Raw genomic sequence first — 22,329 nt, forward strand, 5'->3', positions numbered from 1 at the left:
AGATGTAACCCACATAATGGAGGGTGTACTAACAAAGTGGTGGATACTTTGGCACATGCATGGTATCGTATGTTATAGGGTGGTACGACAATGGGCAGTGGTACACGAGACTGCATAGAGTTATGTCGTAGGGATCAGTGTTATGTAGAGGGATGTAGACTGATGCGTACAAACCCCATTTTAGGCCATAACATCTAGTGGTGTGCAGGGCTATGCAACGAGGAGCAGTGGCCTACAAAGGAGCATGGGGATGCATGGTGGTGTGTCGTAGCATGTCGGTTTACGTTGTGGAGTAGGAGCAGTGACTTGCATCGCATTGAGTATCCGCGGGGAGTGTCAGGTACAATGACACAGGAAGGACACGAGGTGATAGATGATGGGTTAGCAGTAGCAGGGGGTGTCCAACGGTGTATTGGGGTAGGCCGCGATGTATAGTGGCATGTCAGGGAGTACAAGGATGCTCAGTGGTATGTAGAGGCATATGGGCATTGATCCTCACATTCCATTGGTGGTCAAAATAACCCTTCTTTTCTTCTCTTCCAATTCTAGGCCTAACCCTAGACGGTCTCCTAGGGCATCATAGGAAATCATTTGTAGCCATCAAAAATCCTTGAAATTCGGTCTAGAACTGCGATGGGGTCTTCTGAAGGGGTCCTCCAATTTTGAGTTCAATCCGACGGTGGAATCCCGAGATATTGCAAGCCCTAGCTCGAACACCGTTCTTGCCCCTAGGTTCTCTTGGGTTAGTGTCTTCTTTTGGATCATTGCGTTCAAACTCCAAAAAAAAATATTCCTTTGATCCTATTCTCTCCCAAACCTGGTCAAGCCCATCTATTGATGATCAACCCCACACCCTTGACCTAGTTTGGGTCCACTTGGGTTCTTTGTGGTCCCACAACTTTGTAACTCAAATTTTACAAGGATTACATAGAAGCCACTTCTCCTTAAGGATTCTTAGGTCTAGGATACTTCTCAAGGAATATTCCCCAAACCTAGGCCTAGGTATCCCCTTAGCCCTTCCTAGAGAGCCAATCACCTTGCTTCTAAAGCAAGTAAGCCATTTATTTGAGCCTCTCTTGAGAATAGGCTTTAGGAATCACTCTTCATCCCATCATTGATCTATTCATCCTTGTGATTCCTCTTATATCGGGTCTCCTCCCATCGGTGAAAGTCCGTAAAGAGCAGGGAGCTTTAGCTGAGGTGACAATGGGCTATTGCTCCATTGTTTCCATTTGACCTAGTAGTTGCTCTATGGGATCCCCTCTTAGGACCTGTGACCGCTCAAACTAGCAGGGGACCTAAAGGGGATCCCTAAAGGGAAAATGCTAGACCAAGGGCAACAAATGGAGACTTAGCCCACTGTCACCTCAGCTAAGGCTCCCTACTATTTACGGACTTTCACCGATGGGAGGAGACCCGGTATATTATGGAGTCACCAATGAAGGATAAATCAATAAGTGGATGTGGAGTGACCCAAATGATCCCTTTCTAGAAGAGTTTGAAGGATAGAGCTTGCTTGCTTTCTAAGCAAGGTACAATGTCTTCTAGGAGAAGGATAGGAGGATTTGAGGGTTAGGTTTAGGGAATATGACTTGTGAAAGAGTTTCCCAATCCCTAAAATCCTTATTGAAATTGGTATCTTGGATGGTTCTTGAAGAATTGTCTTTTCAAAGGAATGGGACCACACGGGACCAAGTGGACCCAACCTAGGTTAGGAGGTAAGAGTTTAGCAACCAATGATGCTCTTAACCCAGACAAGGAGGGGGAAAGGATCAAAGAAAGAATATTCACTTAAAGGTGTTGAATTGATCCTATGAGGCACTAGCCTTGGGGATACTAGGGAAAAGTTTGATCTCAGAGCTAGGGCTTGGCTTTTCTCACAACTCCACCGTCAGAATGGCTTCAAAATTGGAGGAGGCCTTGAGGAAACACCAACACAGGAGAGGCTAGGAGATCGAACTTTTTGGAGGGATATCTTGTCGGGAAAATGATGCCCTAGGTGACCCAACTTGGCTAGACCTAGGAAAAGGTGAAAAGGAATTGATTTTAGGTGACCACCTCTTGGTAGATCAGTGCCTTAGTCTTGGGAGAATGGAGTCTATGATAAATATGAATGAGGACCTTTGGTTCTTAGTCAAGGAGGCCTCAAGACTACTTCACTAGCCTTCTAGGTCAAAGAGAAGCAATCTTGCAACTTTTATACTTCGATGTGCAAAAGGTGATGGCTTATCAAGATGAATTCGTTGATAGAATTACCCCTAGGAGATTTCATTCAAATTACATGGCCCATACATTGAGAGATGCTATATAGAGATAAAATTCCACAATTTAAGCAATAAATGCATGCAACAATTAGCCCTAAAAATAGTGAAAATCCCAATCCAATGTATATGACAAAGTAAAACAAGAATAACATTAAAAGCATGTACTTACATGTAATAGAACATATCCAACCATCCACAATTTGACAATAGAGAAGCTCCAAGATAAGATAAACCAAATCCACACATCAAAATTCATCCATAAAGCTCCAATTCATCCTCCAAGAAAAAGTGCAAAATTCTCAAGAGAGAAAATAGATCCAATCCAAAGTGATGATGAGCAAATAAACTCATCTCACTTGTATTTATACACTAATGAGGAGTTCGAATTAGTCTCCTTGGCCTACATAAACCCCAAAAGTAAAATAATGTGCTAATAATCTAACTTTTGGTGGCAAGCCCACCAAACTAGCTCACAAATGAAATAATAAGCCTCTTAAGAGGTTATATGGTGAATAATACATGTCGTAGGGCTCTCTAAGAGGCCTGATGAGGTCCATAAGTGCCATAATGAAGAATAGGACCCTCAAAAGTGATGGACAAGGGGTTATCCCCTTGTTCTCCAAACACTAAACTTGTGGTGCTCCCAGTGGGTGTGGGGCCACAATAATAACCTCATGGATCTGCAAATGAGTCGAAGATGCCTATAGATCATCTGCAAGGGCTTTGATGATGGTGTAGGTGATGCCACATCATCCTACAAGTCTTAGTTCAACTGCTAAGTGTATGGTACATCTGTTGGGCCGACTGGGCAAAGGTGAACTAGGTGCATCTTTCTTGTCCAATAGGTGAGTCTCGAGCATCTCTGAACATCCTCGGGGATCCATGGAGTACTGTCTACTGCTGTGGAAGCCCATGGCTCTCAACACACACCCTACATGTGCTAATGTATCCCTTTGGAGGATTAAGACCCTGTATAGGGAGACCAAACCCAAGATGGAGACCATCTGCAATCCTGCATAAGATCCAATGTGTCCCTTAGCCTTCCAGTACAAGAAGTCATTAGAGAAATCGAGTAAATGAGCTTACCAACCATGGACCATAGGTGGGGACTTCATAATGGCCTGCCCTTCCATAATGGGCTTCGGGATGTGCCAATGTCTCCTAAACTCCAAATGGGGTTAACCAAGTATCCTATTAGGTGGTTTCTACTTCTAAAGGGGATAATATGTTCAAGGTACATCCTTCAAAAGGTGGTGGCATGTGACAAATAGGTGAATGAAGTAGGGGATGAGAAGGGGCATCCTTGGGCCACATACTGGGGTACAAGGGTAGCTAATAAAAGGGAAGCCCACACTTGGGTTTATAATGTATAGGAGGGAGCTAGCTAGTGGCTGCTGGTTGAGACCATCTTGGAGAAAAAAAATTCTCCTAGGGATATCACCCACAAAATGGTGGGTAACAGGACCCCTACTAGTTTGAGTGGTAACAAGCCCTATGGTTGTATGCTCTACTCTCTCCCCCAAGGTGTCCGCTGAAGCTGTCAAAGGAATCTCCAACAAGGGTGACTCCTGCGTCATGCTGGGTATATCTACGTGCTCCTCACAATCATGCATGCCCTTAGCCACATCCTCAACCTCCTCCTTAAGATCCTGATATCTAAAGCCAGGTTTCCACCAACAAAAGCACCGCCTGGTGTCACCCTCTAACTGTCCTGTCCTGCTTGCTCCTTTTGAGGAGATCTGGTGCCTTGATTCTATCAACTTTCCCCACGTGTAGATGGCTGTACCCCCACAACCTGTGCACCTCTAGTGTCTTTGCTGTAAGGATGAGGATGGATCTGGTCTGACACCTTCCTCAACTGGGCCATCCTCTCATTGTTCTAGTAGATTCCACCCCAGAATTTTTGCGTGCTGAATCTTCCTTGAGCCATGGGTTTGTCTATGGTTTCACTCGTCACTATGCATACATGCCCAAATCTTCCATGATCTTCCTAGCTACCCCACAACTGGCCAAGATCATGCTCTGCCTCTAATACCCCTGTAATATTCCGAATGAAAAAATACGTAGATAACAGAAGCAATGAACTAGCTACAACTACAAAATTTAGAAATGCACGACCATACACATTTGAACATGAAAATATGAACAAAAACTCGGAGTCATTGTATTAATTTCTATAAATATGAACCCAGGTGTGATTACAATGCTCAAACGCTGGAAAGATCCCCCAGGAAGAACTGTGCATACCCACGAAGAACGACTAGCTGCTACTGGAAGGAACCGCTCTGAAGAGTGCCCAGAATGAGCTGAAACTCTGATGGTGGCCTCCTCTATAGATACCCGACAAGACCTAGAAATATCTTATAGACCCAAGTGGTGGAAATGGTCCCAGGGTGAACTGTGCCCTCCTCCAACAATGTTTGTTGCTAGCTGCCGGATGGAACTAGGGATTTTTCTCTCAGAAGTGCTCAAAAAATTCTACAAAATTAATCCTAGCCTTGTCTCACCAAACCCACAAAATCCCAGAAAGGGACTGGGCTAGATCCACAAGTCACCAGTGCCCCCCAAAATGGTGCGAGCTCCTCTCTCTATTAGACAACTTGCACTGCTAGAAATAGCTCAACCAATACATGCCACAATCCTCACCGGAATGCCTCCCAAATTCCTGCAAATCTCCCCGGAAAAACACCTTCTATTCCCTGCCCCTATCTCTCCACAAATTCTTCTCCCTTCTTCCCTTGCGCAGGCTAAGCCAAAAACACCTGCGCAATGCTCAGAGTGAGAGAAATGGCTCCTCAAAATCCCTGCCTCACAACCCAACAAATTCACTACAAAATCTCCGGCTATGTTGGGAAAAACTCTTGCAAATCCTCCGAAACTCTAGCAATCTATAACTGATCTCAATCGGAGGGGCTTCAAACAACTTCTACGCCCGAGGAAAATACTTGCCAGCTGGAAATGATCTGCAATGTAGCTCCTTTAGAAGTCCTGAGATAGACTTCTCTCTACTCTCCTAGGGTGACACTTGGAGTTCACCAAAGGTAGAGGTGGAATTCCCGCTTGGGAATCCCTCATGCTAAACAACATTGGTTGACTTGGCTAAACAACTCAAGAAAACTTGTGTTCAGAAGTTAAATTGTCAAAAGATGCAAATGAAGGCCTCTTCTCCTTATTTATAATTGCTGGCCTCCTTCTCTCCTTGGTGGCCCCCACTCTTTCTCTCTCCTAATTCGCACCCCCTCCTCTTTTCTTTCTCCTCCAAGAGTGTGAGTTCCATTCTTGGGCCGAATTTCTCTCTCTTGTGGACCCCACGTTCCACTAGAGCTGCAATTCCCTTTTCTCCTCCTAAGTGCCAATGCCAGAATTGCTTCCTCTTCCAAAAATCGTCTCTAATGCTGAAAACCAAAATTGGGGACATTACAATAAGGCAGAGATTTGAGTGAATGTGCACAAGATTTTCTGCCTTTGCTGATTGAAGTTTATTTTTCTTGATCCAAATGGATGAACCCATAAGTGCTCTAGTTTGCAAAGAATTGCAAACTTGTGAAAGAACTCTAGAGTCTAGATGCAAAGGTTTGTGACTTTGGAGTTTGGGAACCATAATATTCCCATCCTGTAAGAGGTTGTAGAATCCCTTATAAACGAGTGCATTTACATCAAATGAACCACTCCTTGTGATGAATGAAGTAAATTGGTTCTTTAGCTCTGCAAGCTCCATGGGATCAGAGCAAACCTTTGAAATTGCTGTTCTAAACCGTTGATCACCTCATTGTCTTTGTTTGAGGCCTTCCTCCTGCCTCGAGATGTAGCCAAGTATCCCTCATCATGATACTTTGGGTTTAAGGCATAGGATAAATCATGTAGTGGGGTATTGTATTTGTTCAATCTACTAATTATTATGTCTTTTATGGTGCCTCTATCTTTAGAAAGTTGTTGTAACTAACTCCTTTATTCATTGTTGATCAAGTTCTTGGAGTTAGTTAGATGAGAGCTTCGTTGAGAGTTGTTTCTTAGAATATTTTATTGTATTCTACTAGAGGAGATTGTGGATCTCAACAATCTTTTTCTACTTTTAATAAAAGGTTTGATAGAGAAGATTAATTTATGATTATTCCTATGAAGGATTAGTGGATCTTCGAAAACAATCTTATTTTATTGTATATGAGAGAGTTGAGCTTAAACCTATATAAAGGTTCGCTCTCTCCATTTGCAACTTGGGAGTTGATTAATGGAAAAAATTGTGAGCAAGCTAGATCCAAGCATTGGAATAAGGTAATTTATTTGTCTAAGTTATGTTTCATTGTATGGACAACTTTATTATGTGTGGTATTGTGTTCTAGGTTCACCATTGTAGATTTTTATTGCAGATTGTGATTGTAGAAGTTAATCTTGGAGCCACAGGCAAGCTTCCTAGCTTTGTTGGAGAAGGTAAAATCCATTGTCTTCTTGTTACATTGTCTAAAGAAATTGGAAATATATATCCTAGGCATCTTTAGTGAGTAAAATCATAGTTCCTTTCTTTAAACAAGGCCATTCCTAGATGAATTTGGTCGTGGAGCTCCCTATAGTGAGTCCCTTCCCTATATAAATCTGTAATATTTGGCATCCAAATTAGGGCTGTTGTAGAGCGAGCTACCTTGGCTGCCTATAACCCCTTATCCTTCTTTTGAACTGCCCTCTAAAGTTGCATGCATGACCTCCATTGTCCAAACAAATAAGGCATTGGTTTCCATCCATCACACCCAGAACCATAAAGAATCATATTCCATTTTCTTATTTGTTTTCTTTTATTAAGCTTTCCTTTACCCAATTCGATATTTCATGAAGTAAGCCTAGTAACTTGTAGGGAAGCCCCCCTTGGCTAGGATTCTGTTTTCTTTGGTCTAAAGTGCAGAAAAGAGCTGGTGTAGTGGTAGTACTAGTGGCCAACCTCTTAGTTATACAAGTCTTCACCTAGGTGTTTGGACTTTACACTTTTGGTGACAGATTTTGTGAGAACAGGTAGTTAGGCCAATGACTTGCCATTAACTGTTCATCCTCTAGAAACTCGAAGTGTAAGTTTGTTTGTGAGCATGTGGTTAGCTTTCTTCATGTTTTTTCTACCCTGTGGCATTGTGGTGTTATGAGGTATGCCATCAGCCCTTGGATAAGGGAGCCCCGTAGATTAAAGATGCCCAACCTTTAGAGCCTTTGGCATTTTCAGATTTTATCTTAGTAGCAATGCAGAGGAGGATACGATTTCGGTTATATATCCATCCACTTTTTGCTTCGCTGTTTGTAAATATTTTCCTGTAAATATAAGTTGTATTTCTTTTAAAAAGGAAGAAGATATGATGCTGACATAAATGTGGATACTTTTTTCCATCAGAAATATCTTTATATTCTATATGAGGAATATCCATGTTCCTTTCCTCGAGGGACAACTCAGACTCATCAACAAGGCTTGAAGCCATTGCAACAAAATTGACCATGTCACTTGTAGGAATTGAATGTGGGTGGGAAGGATAATTTCTTTCAACCACCCAATTTAAACCCAATTGACTATAAATGTGGATACTTATCTACAACTTCAGATTAAAACTGCAATGCTTTTCTCTATGTGATTTCAGTTCAGAAACGGATGTGGATATGTGAAAGCTATGTATTACTGTAGGGCATCAAGAATCAGGCTTTGAGTTCATGAAAAGTTGAAAACAGTAAATAAGTCATGTTATGCACATGTTTTTACCATTTTGTTTTTGGGCTTTTCACAGGATAGTTCAACACTCGGGGGTTTCTCCAGATTATGATCAGGAGTCAGCACAGCTTGCTGCTGGAAGACCTAATGTCAAAAATGTGACACTACTTATGAGTGATTGGTGGGGATCTGGCATTGTCCATGCCAAAGTATGGATCTCAGACAAAAAGGATATCTATATTGGTTCGGCAAACAATGATTGGAAATCTCTTACACAGGTACTATGCTATGCTGCTACCCTTGGTTGTGTCTATAAAATAGCTAGATGTCGATTGTTTCTCATTTGTCATGTCCTCTTGTAAAATTTCCTCATTTGATCAGAAATTCACAGGTGCTTTGGCATAGAATGTCACTTCCCAGTTTATGATATTAGGAGTGTGTTGAATTTAATTGACTTAATGGGTAAACAGCTGAGATTTTCTCAAGTGGAGTAACTTTCTCAAATTGAAAATTTTAAAATTGAAGAATGATAAATCTAGGGTGTTTATGTCGATTACACACACACACAGACACACATTTCCATGTTCTATATTGGTATTTGTTCAGTTTTCCTAGGAAATATGAAAATTGATTTCAGGTTTAGTGTTTTTCCTGTTTAGGGATTCTGTTTTCCATAGTGAATCATACTGCTTCTTGTTAGAAGAAACATCAGGGGGGTTAGAAAGAAAAGCCTACTAACCCCAACAACCCAATGTATTCGGAGGACACTTTTGCTTTTCTATTATGGGATTTCAATGCTTCTATTCACCTTGGAAGCATTTTCAATATCTTACCGAGGAGTTATCATTTCAAATACATTTCATGGTCAAGAAACCTCCTTTTCACAATCATTTTGATTGTGTAGGTGAATTGAGGTGTTCGATTTTCAGCTGTCAATTAATACCATATTTGAATTATCTTAATAAAAGTATTTTAATAAGTAATATGCCTTTGACAATATTCTTTTTCTGGTATTTTATCCACTAGCTCTGGCAGTTACAATAGACTTGCAAATAAGTTTGAGTTAGACATAGCGACTAGTATTGGAAAGTAGACATGAAAGTAGACGGGCAATGCTAGAAATACAGCTAGGAAATAAATTAAGGAATTTACTGATGATGGTTTTGCTTTGCTTGTACACTTCTCGCACTTGAAAAACAAATAAAATTCAAATTGAAATTTGTATTAATGTCCATTAAAGATCAAAATATGTCAAAGGGACTAGTGACAACAACGAAGAATAGTAGCCAAGTAAAAGAGATGGGTGCAAAAAGCACCCCTGCAAGACATGACATGAAATGAAAATAGAGTACCAGAATGTCATTAGCAGATTTATAGACACAATAAAGTAGACAGAAAATACACATAGATGAGCGAAGGAGTAATTGCTTGATTACTTCATTATTTAGTGATGTTATGTGTAATATTCCTGCTTAAGAAATACAGTGGTAAACAAGGCAAAAATACACATGCAACACATAAAATCCAACATGCAGTAAGTGACCCACGAATTTAGCCAAGAAATGCACAGAACTGAGCCATTTTATTATATATATGCAAGTGGAAAGTACAAATCTGAATGGAGTGAGTGCACCTGGGCTTGCTAAAGCAAACTTGACAATCCCAAGTGAGAAAGTATGCTGCCCAACTGCTAGGAAGTACTTCCCTTTCTAATTCTGCACTGGCCCTGGAAATCTGCAACTACTGGCTGGAAGGAAGATGTTGTTTGGCCCCTCTAGAGTGCTCCAAAAATTATGAGAAATTAGCCACAGGCTCTCCTCCACCCGCTCAACAAAACCCAAAAATATCCCGCGAACCCTAGTGGAGATGATCCCGGAATAAACTGTGCCCTCCTCCAACAATTTCTGCTGCTGCTTGCTAAATGAAAATAGGAATTCTGCCCTCAGGAGTGCTCGAAAAATTCCGTAAAACTAATCTTGGCCTCTCCTCAATAAACCCAGAAAAACCCAGAAAGGGTTGGGTCTAGTTATAACATTCCAAATTTACCTCCAATTAGAGTGAGCTCCTCCCCATTGGGAAAATCATACCACCCATAAACCTGCTGCAATTTCCCTCCAAAAATAGTTGATCAACCCCTCCAAGAATTATCCTTATGCCTCTTGGTAAATTTCGGCTCTAAACCCCTAGCCAATCCTCCCACAACTAAGTCTCTCCCCAAGGAACTGCATAGTCCCAATGAGATTGCCTCTGCGTGTGCATTGGAAAAAGAATTTCGGCTTGAGGAGTAGCCACTGATTCAACCCACCAAACTCCCACAAAATGGCTGCAAAATACCAAAGTAATGTGTCCCTAAAAGCTCGGTGCCAACACGGTTTTGTAGCTCCCTCTCCCAAGGAGTGTGTATTTCCCTTCTGCATCCAGAATGCCCCAAGAACAATTCGATATCACATGTAGAATTTTCCCAGGTCAGCTCACAAGTGTAGCTATGGGTCCCCTAGGGTGGCACTCGGAGTCCATCGAAGGAGGAGTTGAGATTTCCCCTCAGAAACCTCGTGTGCTGAACAACACAATGTTGACTTGGCTCAACAGCGCAAGCAAATAGTAGTATAATTTTCAGATTGATAAAAGCTACCAAATGATGGCCCCTCCTCTTCTATTTATGCTTGTTGTCCTCTTCCTTTCCTCGCTGGGCACATTCTCCACTAGTACGCCTTCCTTCTCTCTCCACAAGTGTGTATTCCTTTTGTGTGTGGCCCCTACAACCCACTAAGAATTCAATTTTCTCCCTCTCCTAAGTCAAAATACCCAAAATTGTTGCTAATTCCAAATTTGTCAAAAAGTATAATATTTCCTAAGTGGCTTAGGAAAATTGGGGATATTACACTATATCTCAATACAAAGTAGGGTAAGGAGTGTGTTACACAACTCCCAAATATTCAATCATTTAATAGGTCAATATTTGTTAAAACTTGATTACATCACTTCATTAAAATCTAAGTCATTTATTATGACTTTATCACATGTTTAAAGTACGCCTATGTAATGTCCCCTATGAATTAATTGCCTATGATGTAGAAAATCCACGAAATTCTGATTTGCTAATATGAGCAATCTGAAATAAAATTTCTTCTCACATAAACACATAATTTCTCTACTAGATGCAGTGGAATAGGAACTGAAATAAAAGCACAATCACATAATTCAAGAACACACAGTTGTCTAGGGAACCCAACTGGGAAAACCATCTACTTGTTTGAGAATCTTATTGAAGAAGAATGAGTGATAGTTCTCTTACAAATAACCCTTGCTTCAATAGAGAATACAAACTGATCTCTCAATCTTGAACTAAGCGGAAACACTCCTTCCAAGACCTCTGATCTTCTCCTCGATTTCCTCCTAATTCCTTGCGCATAGGTTTCTCCTAAATTCTTGTGCAATTCCCAAGGAAATTCCTCTCTCCAATAATGTGGACAAGTTACTCTTGACACACCTTTCTCTCACAAGCTCCACACATAAACCTTTGCAACCTTCTCACAAACCCGTGAGCTCTATTGTCTTGTCTCACCAACTCGTGCTCACAAGACAATGATCAAATCTGTGCTTTCGTTCCTCCTTTTAACGCAATTCGAATGGCTAAGATTAGCAAGTTCTATATTAGGTAAGTTGAATTGGTGGTTCACAAGTTAACAAAGACTCACTGCTAATGTTAACTCATCCTTCCTAAAAATTAGGAGGCCAACTCAAACTCTTCATCCTGTTCCCAATATAAATTACACTAGAGGACAAACAACTCGACCTTCTATCTTAACACATTGTTTAATTGCTTCATAACTCCTCCTAACATTTAGGAACTATCCTAGATCTTAGGAATTTGTCCTAACTTATAGGAAACTCGAGCATGCCAAGGAGAAACTCGTTGTGGTTCCTTTTATTAAGTCACAAATCATGGAACCCTTTCTTGCTATTATTTTCAACATATGGAAGGATGAAATGGCCTATCCAACCCTTTAGGCTATAATCTTGATAAAGGGGGAAAACCCAATTTTCCCAATGTTGGGGCAACATTGTGAAAACGTTGGGTCGGTTGGGGCAAAAAACCCAAAACTAGGGGTGACTTTCACAACCCCTCACATTTGGTAGCTCATGAAGGGAATCTATAAATACAAGAGAGTTAGACTCTTTTGGGCATCATTGGATTGGATAATTTGTCTCTGTTTTTCTTTGAGCCCGAGGCTCTGAGGATTTTAAGAGCCCCTTCTCTTCTTGACTAGTTTCGGTGGAGTTGATCCCACCCTACCTAGTCATCCTTCTTCTTGTTTTGGCACAAGTTATGGAAGCAATTTTAGTTTGAGGAAATTGAAGATTTTATCTGGTCTTGGCACAGGTTATTCTTGAGCAACTCAGGTTTGGTTTGAAGTAGTTTTAGGTGGTCAAACAAAGTTTTTCCTGTGGCCTCTCTTAGAACGAAGGTCAACCGAAAGTATCTTTTAGTCACATAACCCCCCTTGATTGGAAATCATGAAGTTCTTGTGAATTTTCGGGCTACCCAAAAGGTGCTATTAACCCAATTAATTATTTCCTAATACTTCACGACAAATTAATTCTTCTGCTGGACGTAATGAATAATAACATAAACAACACCATTCACAGAATAAAAATTTTGGATCAAAATATATGAGAAACCAATCACACAATTGACACAAGTATTTTTGGACAAACGCCCCCAGAAAAATCCCAATGTGGGGAAACCAATTTTCAGATTTAAGGGTTTATATTAATATCTTCAGCAAAAACTGCTATTGAGAAATTATGACTGCTTGCTTGACACTGGCTAAGCTCCAACAAAATTTTTATCTTCACTTCTGACTAAATTGAACTGAGAAATTTGACTCTCCCTCTATAGATCAATTCGACCCTTTATGGCAATTCACACTGGTAAACTGGAAAACTCGAACACGAAAATTTGGCCTCCTTCTGCAGAAATAATTCGGCCTCTTTCTGTCACTCAAAAACTAGAAACCTCTGTGAAGAATAAACTTTGGCAACTTTTCCTCAATCACTGCTACTGAAACCCTTCTGGTGTTTCTCTGAAAATTCACCCACTCATTGTGTCTCCAAAGCTGCCCATCGATTCCCTTTATAATCTCTCATTCACAAATGAATGGCCGCGATTTGAAGTTCACTTGATCCAATCGATGGCTAAGATGGTCTTAGAAACTTTCTACAAGCTTCTAGAGGTAAATCGATCTTATCCCAACTAATCTCTATTATTTATCTACTTTCCCTATGTTTAGACTTAGGAAATATTTAAAAAATCTCTAATTGACTTAATTAAGATATTTTCCCTAGGTGAAACTTAGGAAAAACTACATGGGCTTAGAGATAATTAACTCCTCTATGTTCTTAGCCTCAATGACACCTCTCAAGACTAGAACACCTGTCTGAGCTACAATATTTAATCCTTCTTAGTGAGGAAGGTGTTCTCCACAACACCCAACTTATCCCTGAAGAAAACAAACTTTCCTTTACCCAAGGCCTTCGTCAGAATCTCTGCAATCTACTGATATATGGGAACATACTGTAGTCAAATTGATCCACGTTGTACACAATCCTTGAATGTTAAATTTGGACAACTAGGTCCAAACTCCATGTTCTGATGCTCAGATTAAGAGGCTAATATTTTTGTTGGATTCCTCTTTCTGAGAGGTGTAAAATCCATATAAAAATAGTCTTAATCCGATGAGCAGAACTTATATTTTGAATTTATTATTCTTAATAAATTATATGTGCAAAGGTCAGCCAGTTTTGTAATGTAGGCTCACATGCCCAACAGATGTGTCACACACCCTCATTGATGGATATATATATACAGGAAAAGTTGGAGAGAATTTGATCACAACACAACTCACATCTTCCTCTCTCATCCTAAAAAGTACGAGCTACCTGGAGGACGAATTTCAGCCACACGTGGGAAGGACGAAGAGGATTTTTCTGCTGCTAGGGTTTCTGCTGCTAGGGTTTCGCAGAAGTTTGACCAGCGTTGACTTTGGTCAACGCTTGGTCCAAACAAGCTGAAACTTGTGGGAGGTTCGATTTTTGAAGGCCATACTACCTGGCACAAAAATCGAGGTCAAAGGGTTGACCATTTTGCTGCTGCGTTGACTTTTAGCTTGCTGCCCCTGCGTTGACTTTTCAGGACAGCGTTGACTTTTGTAGGACTGACTTGGGTTGACTCATCTACTGGTTGGAGGGTTGTTGTGACACATGCTGGGCTGGCTGACCAAAGGAGACTTTGCTGGTTGAAGCATCCTGTTGACCGCCGAAACAAACACATACATTTTTCTTGTTTCTGATTTGTCTTCTGTAAGATCTGCTTATATGTTCTATCTGCATTTTGCTTATCTACTTGTATGATTGCTGTGAGAAAAGTGAAATTGCTCTTAGCATAGAACATCTACAAAACTTTACATGGTATCAGAGCTGAGGTGAAGACAAACTCTATCTATAGCAATCATCATCGAAGGAAATGGATTCCTCTAAGCTTGAATTCAGGGAGAATGACAAGCTGACTGGAAGTGATGACTTCCATGCCTGGAAGATGTTATTAGATCTCAAATTAGAAGATCATGATCTCCTAGATCATGTGACAGGGAAGATTCAAGAACCTCCATCAAATGCCTCTGCTGCTGTTAAACACAAGTATAAGAAGGGAGAAATCAGAGCAAAACTGCTGATCAGGGAATCCATAAATAAGAGTCTGGTTGCCTACATATCTGAACTAGGCACATCCAAGGAGATGTATGACAAACTGATACTTATGTTCCGAGTAAACAATGTGAACCAAGTGCTATTCCTCAAGAACAAGTTGAAGAATATGAAGAAGGGCCGAGACGAGTCTATTCAAACTTTCTTTATGAAGTTGACCGAAACCAGGAACAATCTGCTAGCTATTGGGGAGACAATAGCTGATCGTGAGATGGTTCTCACCGCACTTGGAGGACTTCCATATGAATGGCAAGTATTCACAACTACCATTCTCAACAATAATACCATCCCTAACTTTGATGAGCTTCTGTCTAGATGTATGCAAGAAGAAACAAGGATGAAGGAATTTGATAATGAAAGAAATGCTGCCTATGTTGCTCATTCCCGAAAGAAGAACTCTGGTGGTTCCAAGGACAAAGGAAGGACTAAGACTCAAAAGAAGAAGGGTAAATGTTTCACCTGCCATAGGACTGGACACTATGCTAGAGAATGCCCCTTCCAGAAGAATTCTCCCGATAGTGACGACAACAACAACAACCGAAGGAATGGGAATCAAAGAAATGACAAATCCAAAGGAAAGAGGAAGGCTCACTTTGAAGGAAACCATCCACCTTCTAAAAGGACCAGAAATACCAGGTATGAGGAGTCTAATGTTGTTGATAAAAGAAATGAGTATATTCTAATATCTGCTCTCTCAGCTGCATCTCCGCCCGACACTATGGATGTCTGGCTAATCGATAGTGGTGCCTCAAGACACATCATCGGATTCAAGGAAGCACTTTCTGACATGGTTGAAAGGGATACTAATCTAGAAATTATCCTTGGGGATAATGCCACTTATCCTGTGAAAGGGACCAGGACTGTGACCCTCCACTTGTCTCAAGGACAAGTCCTCCATCTACAAGATGTACTCTATGTACCCAAATTGAAGAAGAACCTTGTGTCTGTATCTGCCATGGAAGACAAAGGATTCAATGTAACTTTCTCTGATGGAAAGGTACTCATGTGGAAGAAGAGCTTCAAGGAAGCTATCTCAATTGGTTTTAGAGTTAGTACACTCTACCAGGTTGGAGGGAGTCCGTTGGGAGCTATGACTTGTGATACTATCCGTCAAACCGAACTATGGCACCGAAGATTTGGACACCTTCATTACAAGGCTCTTCCCGAAGCAAGGAAGGTGGTGACAGGGATGCCTGATTTTGGAAATAATCATAAAGGTGTATGTAAGGGCTGTGCTGAAGGAAAACATACAAGGGGACCTTTCCCCTCAAGTGTCACAAAGACATCTGAGATATTGCAACTGGTCCATTCTGATCTTTCCGGTATGTTGCCTGTAACATCCCTGGGGGGGATGTTCTTACTATATGACATTTACTGATGACTTCTCTCGCAAAACCTGGATATACTTCTTGAAGAAGAAGGATGAGGCTTTCATGTGGTTCCGTACCTTCAAAGCCTTGGTGGAAAATATGACCGGAAAGAAGATCAAGATTTTGAGGACTGACAATGGCACTGAATATGAGTCAAATGAGTTCAAAGACTTTTGCAGAGAAGCTGGCATTAAGAGGGAGACTACCACTGCATATACTCCTGAGCAGAATGGTGTTGCTGAACGCAAGAATAGGACTATTGTGGAAGCTGCCCGTGCCATGCTATGTGACCAGGGTCTTCCAAAGTTTCTGTGGGGAGAAGCTGCAAATACTGCTGTGTACATTCAAAACCGATGCCCTCATTCCGCTTTGGACTCCAAAACTCCCGAAGAGGTTTTCTCTGGTAAGAAACCTGATGTCTCACATTTTAGAATTTTTGGATGTTCTGTCTATTTTCATGTGCCGAAAGAAAAGAGAAGTAAGCTGGATGCTACTGGGAAGAAAGGAATGTTTGTGGGCTACAGTGAGACTTCTAAGGCATATAGAGTCTATGTACCTGGTCAAAGGGAAGTAGAGATAAGCCATGATGTCACTTTTGACGAAGATGCTTCCCTGAAGAAAGTAGTAGATCTTCCTAGATCTGAAGAAAACCATGAAGAAAGACCTGGAAATCTGGAAGAACCCCAGGATGAGACTATGCCTGATGTTGAAGGGCCAATGGACCCTATTGATCCTTCCCCTTCTCTAGGAAAGAGGCCATCATGGCTCAGGGACACCCTCGAAGATGCTGAGGGTCATGCTGCCCCAAGGGGAACATTCTGAGAAAGCAAGAAGCCGTGTAGATACCAAGGGTATCTAGCTGCCATGAGTACTATTATACAATCTGAACCTGGATCTTTTGAAGAAGCCATCAAGCATCAAGTCTGGAAGGATGCTATGCATGAAGAATATGAGGCTATTATGAAGAATGATGTCTGGGATGTGGTCCCGAGACCGAAGGACAAATCTGTTGTCACCGCTAAATGGCTCTACAAGATTAAACATGGATCTGATGGGAGTGTTGAAAAGTTTAAGGCAAGATTTGTTGCCCGTGGCTTCTCTCAAAAGGAAGGAATTGACTATGACGATATATTTGCACCTGTGGCTCGATATACCACCATCCGATCCATCATAGCCCTTGCTGCTACGCAAGGATGGAGTCTTCATCAGATGGATGTCAAGACCGCTTTTCTGCATGGTGCAATAAAGGAAGAGGTGTATGTAGAACAACCTCTGGGATTTGAAGTTCAAGATCGAGACACTTATGTCTGCAGGTTGAAGAAAGCCCTCTATGGGTTAAAGCAAGCACCCAGAGCTTGGTATGAGAGGATGGATAGTTACTTGATGAAGCTGGGCTTCACTCGAAGCAATGCTGATCCAAACCTTTACTTTAAGGTTGAGGAAGGAAAGCCTCTCATTCTAGTGCTGTATGTGGACGACCTCTTCCTGACAGGTGATGACCCTCTCATTCATCAATGTAAGAGGGAGCTTGCTGCTGAGTTCGAGATGAAAGACCTAGGACTGATGCACTATTTCCTAGGCCTGGAGGTCTGGCAGAGACCTGGAGAGATTTTCCTTTCTCAAGGAAAGTATATTGTGAAGCTTCTGGAAAGATTTGGGATGGTGGACTGTAAGTCCGTGTCGACACCAATGGAACTCAACTTTAAGAAGTTGAGTGGCAGCGCTGCAGGGCCTATCTTGGCCAATCCTACTGAGTATCGTCAACTCATAGGAGCTTTGATGTTCTTAGTGAACACCCGTCCGGACATATGTTTTGCAGTGAATACTTTGAGTCAACAGATGGTTGAGCCTCATCATTTTCACTGGGTTGGTGCCAAGAATCTTTTGAGATATCTTCGGGGCACGATAAACCATGGGCTGAGATACATTGCCGGGAGTGTGATACTCCGGGGATATACTGATGCCGATTGGGCTGGCAGTGTGGTGGATCGTAAGAGCACATCTGGATGTTGTTTCAATCTTGGTTCTGCTTCGATCTCATGGATGAGCAGGAAGCAGAAGTCGGTGGCTTTGAGCACCGCGGAGGCCGAATACATTGCTGCTAGTATGGCCTGTTGTGAAGCAGTTTGGTTGAGGAAGCTCTTTAGTGAGCTGTTCCAACATGTGCTAGATACCACTGTAATACTCTGTGATTCGTATGACTGAGAATCCTGTGTTCCACGACCGATCCAAGCATATTGATATCAGGTACCACTTTATCCGGGATATGGTACAGCGAGGCGCCGTAAGGCTTGATCATATAGGAACTGATGAGCAGGTCCCGGATATTCTCACTAAGCCCCTGGGGAAGGTCAAGTTCCTAACCTTCCGTGAGAGTCTTGGTGTCGTGGAAAGACCCTATGATGTGGGTCCTGTTGGACGATGAGCTCTGGGAGCTCTGGGGGGCTTTCGGGATAGCTTCTCGGAGCTATAAGCACTCATAATGCTTCTGCCCCACTCTTGTGATTATTGAGCTGGTTCGCCACTCATTTAATCTGTGCCCCGTGTGCATCCTACCCATTGAGTTCAGGGCTCATGGGAAGTACCTCTCATTTGGCCAATGAGGTGTGGAAAAGCTAGAGACTATTAGCAAAGACTGATGGACGCATCAGAGATTGCCGTACTCTCTATCTAGGATGGCATGGTCCAACCACTTGATCTGGGATCAAGATTTGTGAGGTCCGGGACCTCTGGACTGATTATGTCAGTCGGGGAATGATGTCTTTGTGACTGACCCACTTCTGTTCTGAAATAAAGAAGCCAACAAAGCAAGTTTCGGCGGGATGACTCACGATGTTAATTGCACTAATAGATGGAGTTCTCCCTAGTTGAGAGGGAGTGTTAAATTTGGACAACTAGGTCCAAACTCCATGTTCTGATGCTCAGATTAAGAGGCTAATATTTTTGTTGGATTCCTCTTTCTGAGAGGTGTAAAATCCATATAAAAATAGTCTTAATCCGATGAGCAGAACTTATATTTTGAATTTATTATTCTTAATAAATTATATGTGCAAAGGTCAGCCAGTTTTGTAATGTAGGCTCACATGCCCAACAGATGTGTCACACACCCTCATTGATGGATATATATATACAGGAAAAGTTGGAGAGAATTTGATCACAACACAACTCACATCTTCCTCTCTCATCCTAAAAAGTACGAGCTACCTGGAGGACGAATTTCAGCCACACGTGGGAAGGACGAAGAGGATTTTTCTGCTGCTAGGGTTTCTGCTGCTAGGGTTTCGCAGAAGTTTGACCAGCGTTGACTTTGGTCAACGCTTGGTCCAAACAAGCTGAAAACTTGTGGGAGGTTCGATTTTTGAAGGCCATACTACCTGGCACAAAAATCGAGGTCAAAGGGTTGACCGTTTTGCTGCTGCGTTGACTTTTAGCTTGCTGCCCCTGCGTTGACTTTTCAGGACAGCGTTGACTTTTGTAGGACTGACTTGGGTTGACTCATCTACTGGTTGGAGGGTTGTTGTGACACATGCTGGGCTGGCTGACCAAAGGAGACTTTGCTGGTTGAAGCATCCTGTTGACCGCCGAAACAAACACATACATTTTTCTTGTTTCTGATTTGTCTTCTGTAAGATTTGCTTATATGTTCTATCTGCATTTTGCTTATCTACTTGTATGATTGCTGTGAGAAAAGTGAAATTGCTCTTAGCATAGAACATCTACAAAACTTTACATTGAAGAAATGGTATTTGATGTCGATGTGTTGTGTTTCGACCTATAATGAATTACTTGATTCTCAAATAGCTTGATGTAACTCTGATTATCATAGTGGATAATGGTCAACTCCATCCTCTGACTAAACAGTGCCACTAGCAGCTTTTGAAGCCACATGGCCTCACATGTAGCCATGCTTGTTGCCATGTACTCTGCTTCTACAGAGCTTAATGCATTCAACTTCTGCTTCCTACTATGCCAAGAGACTACCCTTGATCTAATGTTGAAGCAACACCCTGAAATGCTTTTCCTGTCCACTGCATTACCTGCCCAGTCTGCATTAGTATATCCCATCAACCTGACACCATCACCCTGAGTATATCTCAACCCATACTCAACTATACCTCGTAGATATTGCAACACATGCTTCATTGTTGTCCAATGCACTCTCTTTGGTTCCACCATGAACTAACTAAGAGTGTTGATCACAAAGCAAATGTCCGGCCTTGTGTTGACCAGATACATGAGAGAGCCCACAAGTTGTCTATATAAGGTGGGTTCCACTGTTGGAAACACTGAGAGGGGGGTGAATCAATATTTCTTAGTTATTAGCACTTTCTAATCCTTTTCAGAGCATTAGTTATTCTTCCGTTATTATTAATGTTCTTCTTCAACAATTATAAATAGTAATCAACAGTAGATAACACCATACAACAATGCAAGAAGATAAAACAATAGAGACAAAATTTTTTAGGTGGAAAACCCCCTCCGGGTCAAAAACCACCGAACGCTTCTCTAGTAATTGTCTTCTTCTCTCTTTAAAAGAAATATTAATTACATCAAGGTTTCAGCTACAACTAGGGATTCGTCAACCCCCTACTTCACAGGCCACAACCTATAGGACGCTACTAAACCCTAATATCCTGTTGCAACCAGAAGGATGCCCCGACGCCCTGTAGATCAGACCACAACCTGATGAGTGCCCCAACACTCTGTTTACCAGTTGCTATCGGAAAGGATGCTTCGCTGCCCTGTTAGTTTATCAGCCACAACTGAATGAACGCCACAATGCCTTGTGCAAGCCACAACTTGCCCTAACACCACCCTACCACCTTGAAGTGTTCTCAGGCCACAACCTGAAGGTGACTCCAATCACTTGTCTTGCACCACCCTGCCACCCTGATGAGCCAAAAGACCACGTTTCACAATTTTCAGACTAGATCCCTTGTACTTTGAATCAATGTAGAATAGCTGTAAGGAAAATGTAGAATAGATATCGAATCCTGGTAGTCGCTCAGTGTTCCCACAAACCAATCACTGCATAATGCTACGCATCAAGCTATCATTGTTCAACTGCACATCATTGTCACTGCACACTGTATATCACTATCATTACAAATCACTACAAAACTGCTGGCTATCAGTGCATGTCTCATGAATGAATAGTCATCAATGCACAACCACTGTCATCATTGTATCAGGTTGCACTCGATGCTACAACCATCTGGAACTGCTATCAAATAATGTCACAAACCAAGGTGCCTCAGGTCACCCTGATGACCTGCAATCAATGCTCTCAAACTCTGTCCCCAGAGAGGTACCAACATATATGTAAACACCGTTGTTTGACTGATCAAGCTCCGCTATCCATTCTTCTTCAATATGCTACGCAACTGGATGTGATTGCCTTCAACATTTGTTGCCCTACAAAGTCACAATTGTGTCATTGCACATAAATCGCTAGGTAATACAAATCCCTAGGTTCACTGTCTTATGTCTATGTTCCTTAATCTATGGGTCAAGTCAATAAGTCATGTCAAAGTTAAAGTGTCAATTCAATGTCAATGTCTTATCTAAGTGTCAAAATCAATAGTAATGCAACATTGTTATATAGTGTCTTAGTCAAGTATAGTCAAAGTCAAGACACTTGTTAACTAAATGCAAACTCACAGTTCCAATCAATGTGTCATTTGCTGTAGATCACCTTTTCACTGTATAGGGAATTACGATCTCATTTTTGTCATCAAAAGAAATAGAGAATACAAACTCTAAGGCAATGGCACGAACTTGTTCACAACTACCTTGTTGTCCATTACATATACTCATATTACTTGTCAATGCTGTTACAATCAAAGTTAAGTCAAGACCATAGCAATGTATCACTGTCATATTAGTGTCAAGGTCAAACGAGTTGAGTCAAAGCAAACAACTCATCATAGTACTTGTCACAGTAAGGCATTAATATTAGGTCTATCAAAATATCCTATATTACAACATACACTATGGTTGTAATATTAGCACAAGATAATGCCAATGTACTACTATCCAAGACGTTGTTATCTATGCTCAGAAATTACTTTTACAACTCATAAGGTCACTATGTTAAGTTAGCATTTGTCTTCAAATCACAGTTTCTTATGTCATATTCAAGATGTATGTTGCTCACGTTAATTGTCAAACCTGTAGCAGTCAAAGTCAAACACATGCTCATCAAGGTGTTGTTCATTGACAAGTCACTGTATGATACATATAAGTGCTGTAG

The 22,329-nt window shown here is 41.4% G+C and overlaps 1 protein-coding gene across 1 annotated transcript in view; it reads left to right on the plus strand.

Annotated features, from left to right (window-relative positions):
• Positions 1–22,329, plus strand: part of LOC149141186 (uncharacterized) — a 270,365-nt gene that overhangs the window by 48,968 nt on the left and 199,068 nt on the right. Inside the window, exon 3 of the mRNA XM_089446867.1 lies at positions 8,018–8,219. Within this exon, the coding sequence (XP_089302993.1) occupies positions 8,018–8,219 (202 nt within the window). The remainder of the gene's footprint in view (positions 1–8,017; positions 8,220–22,329) is intronic.

The sequence above is a fragment of the Pinus tabuliformis genome, chromosome X (genome assembly GCF_031772625.1).
Source record: "Pinus tabuliformis cultivar Carrire ecotype Pingquan chromosome X, CPIR1, whole genome shotgun sequence".
Taxonomy (NCBI): domain Eukaryota; kingdom Viridiplantae; phylum Streptophyta; class Pinopsida; order Pinales; family Pinaceae; genus Pinus; species Pinus tabuliformis.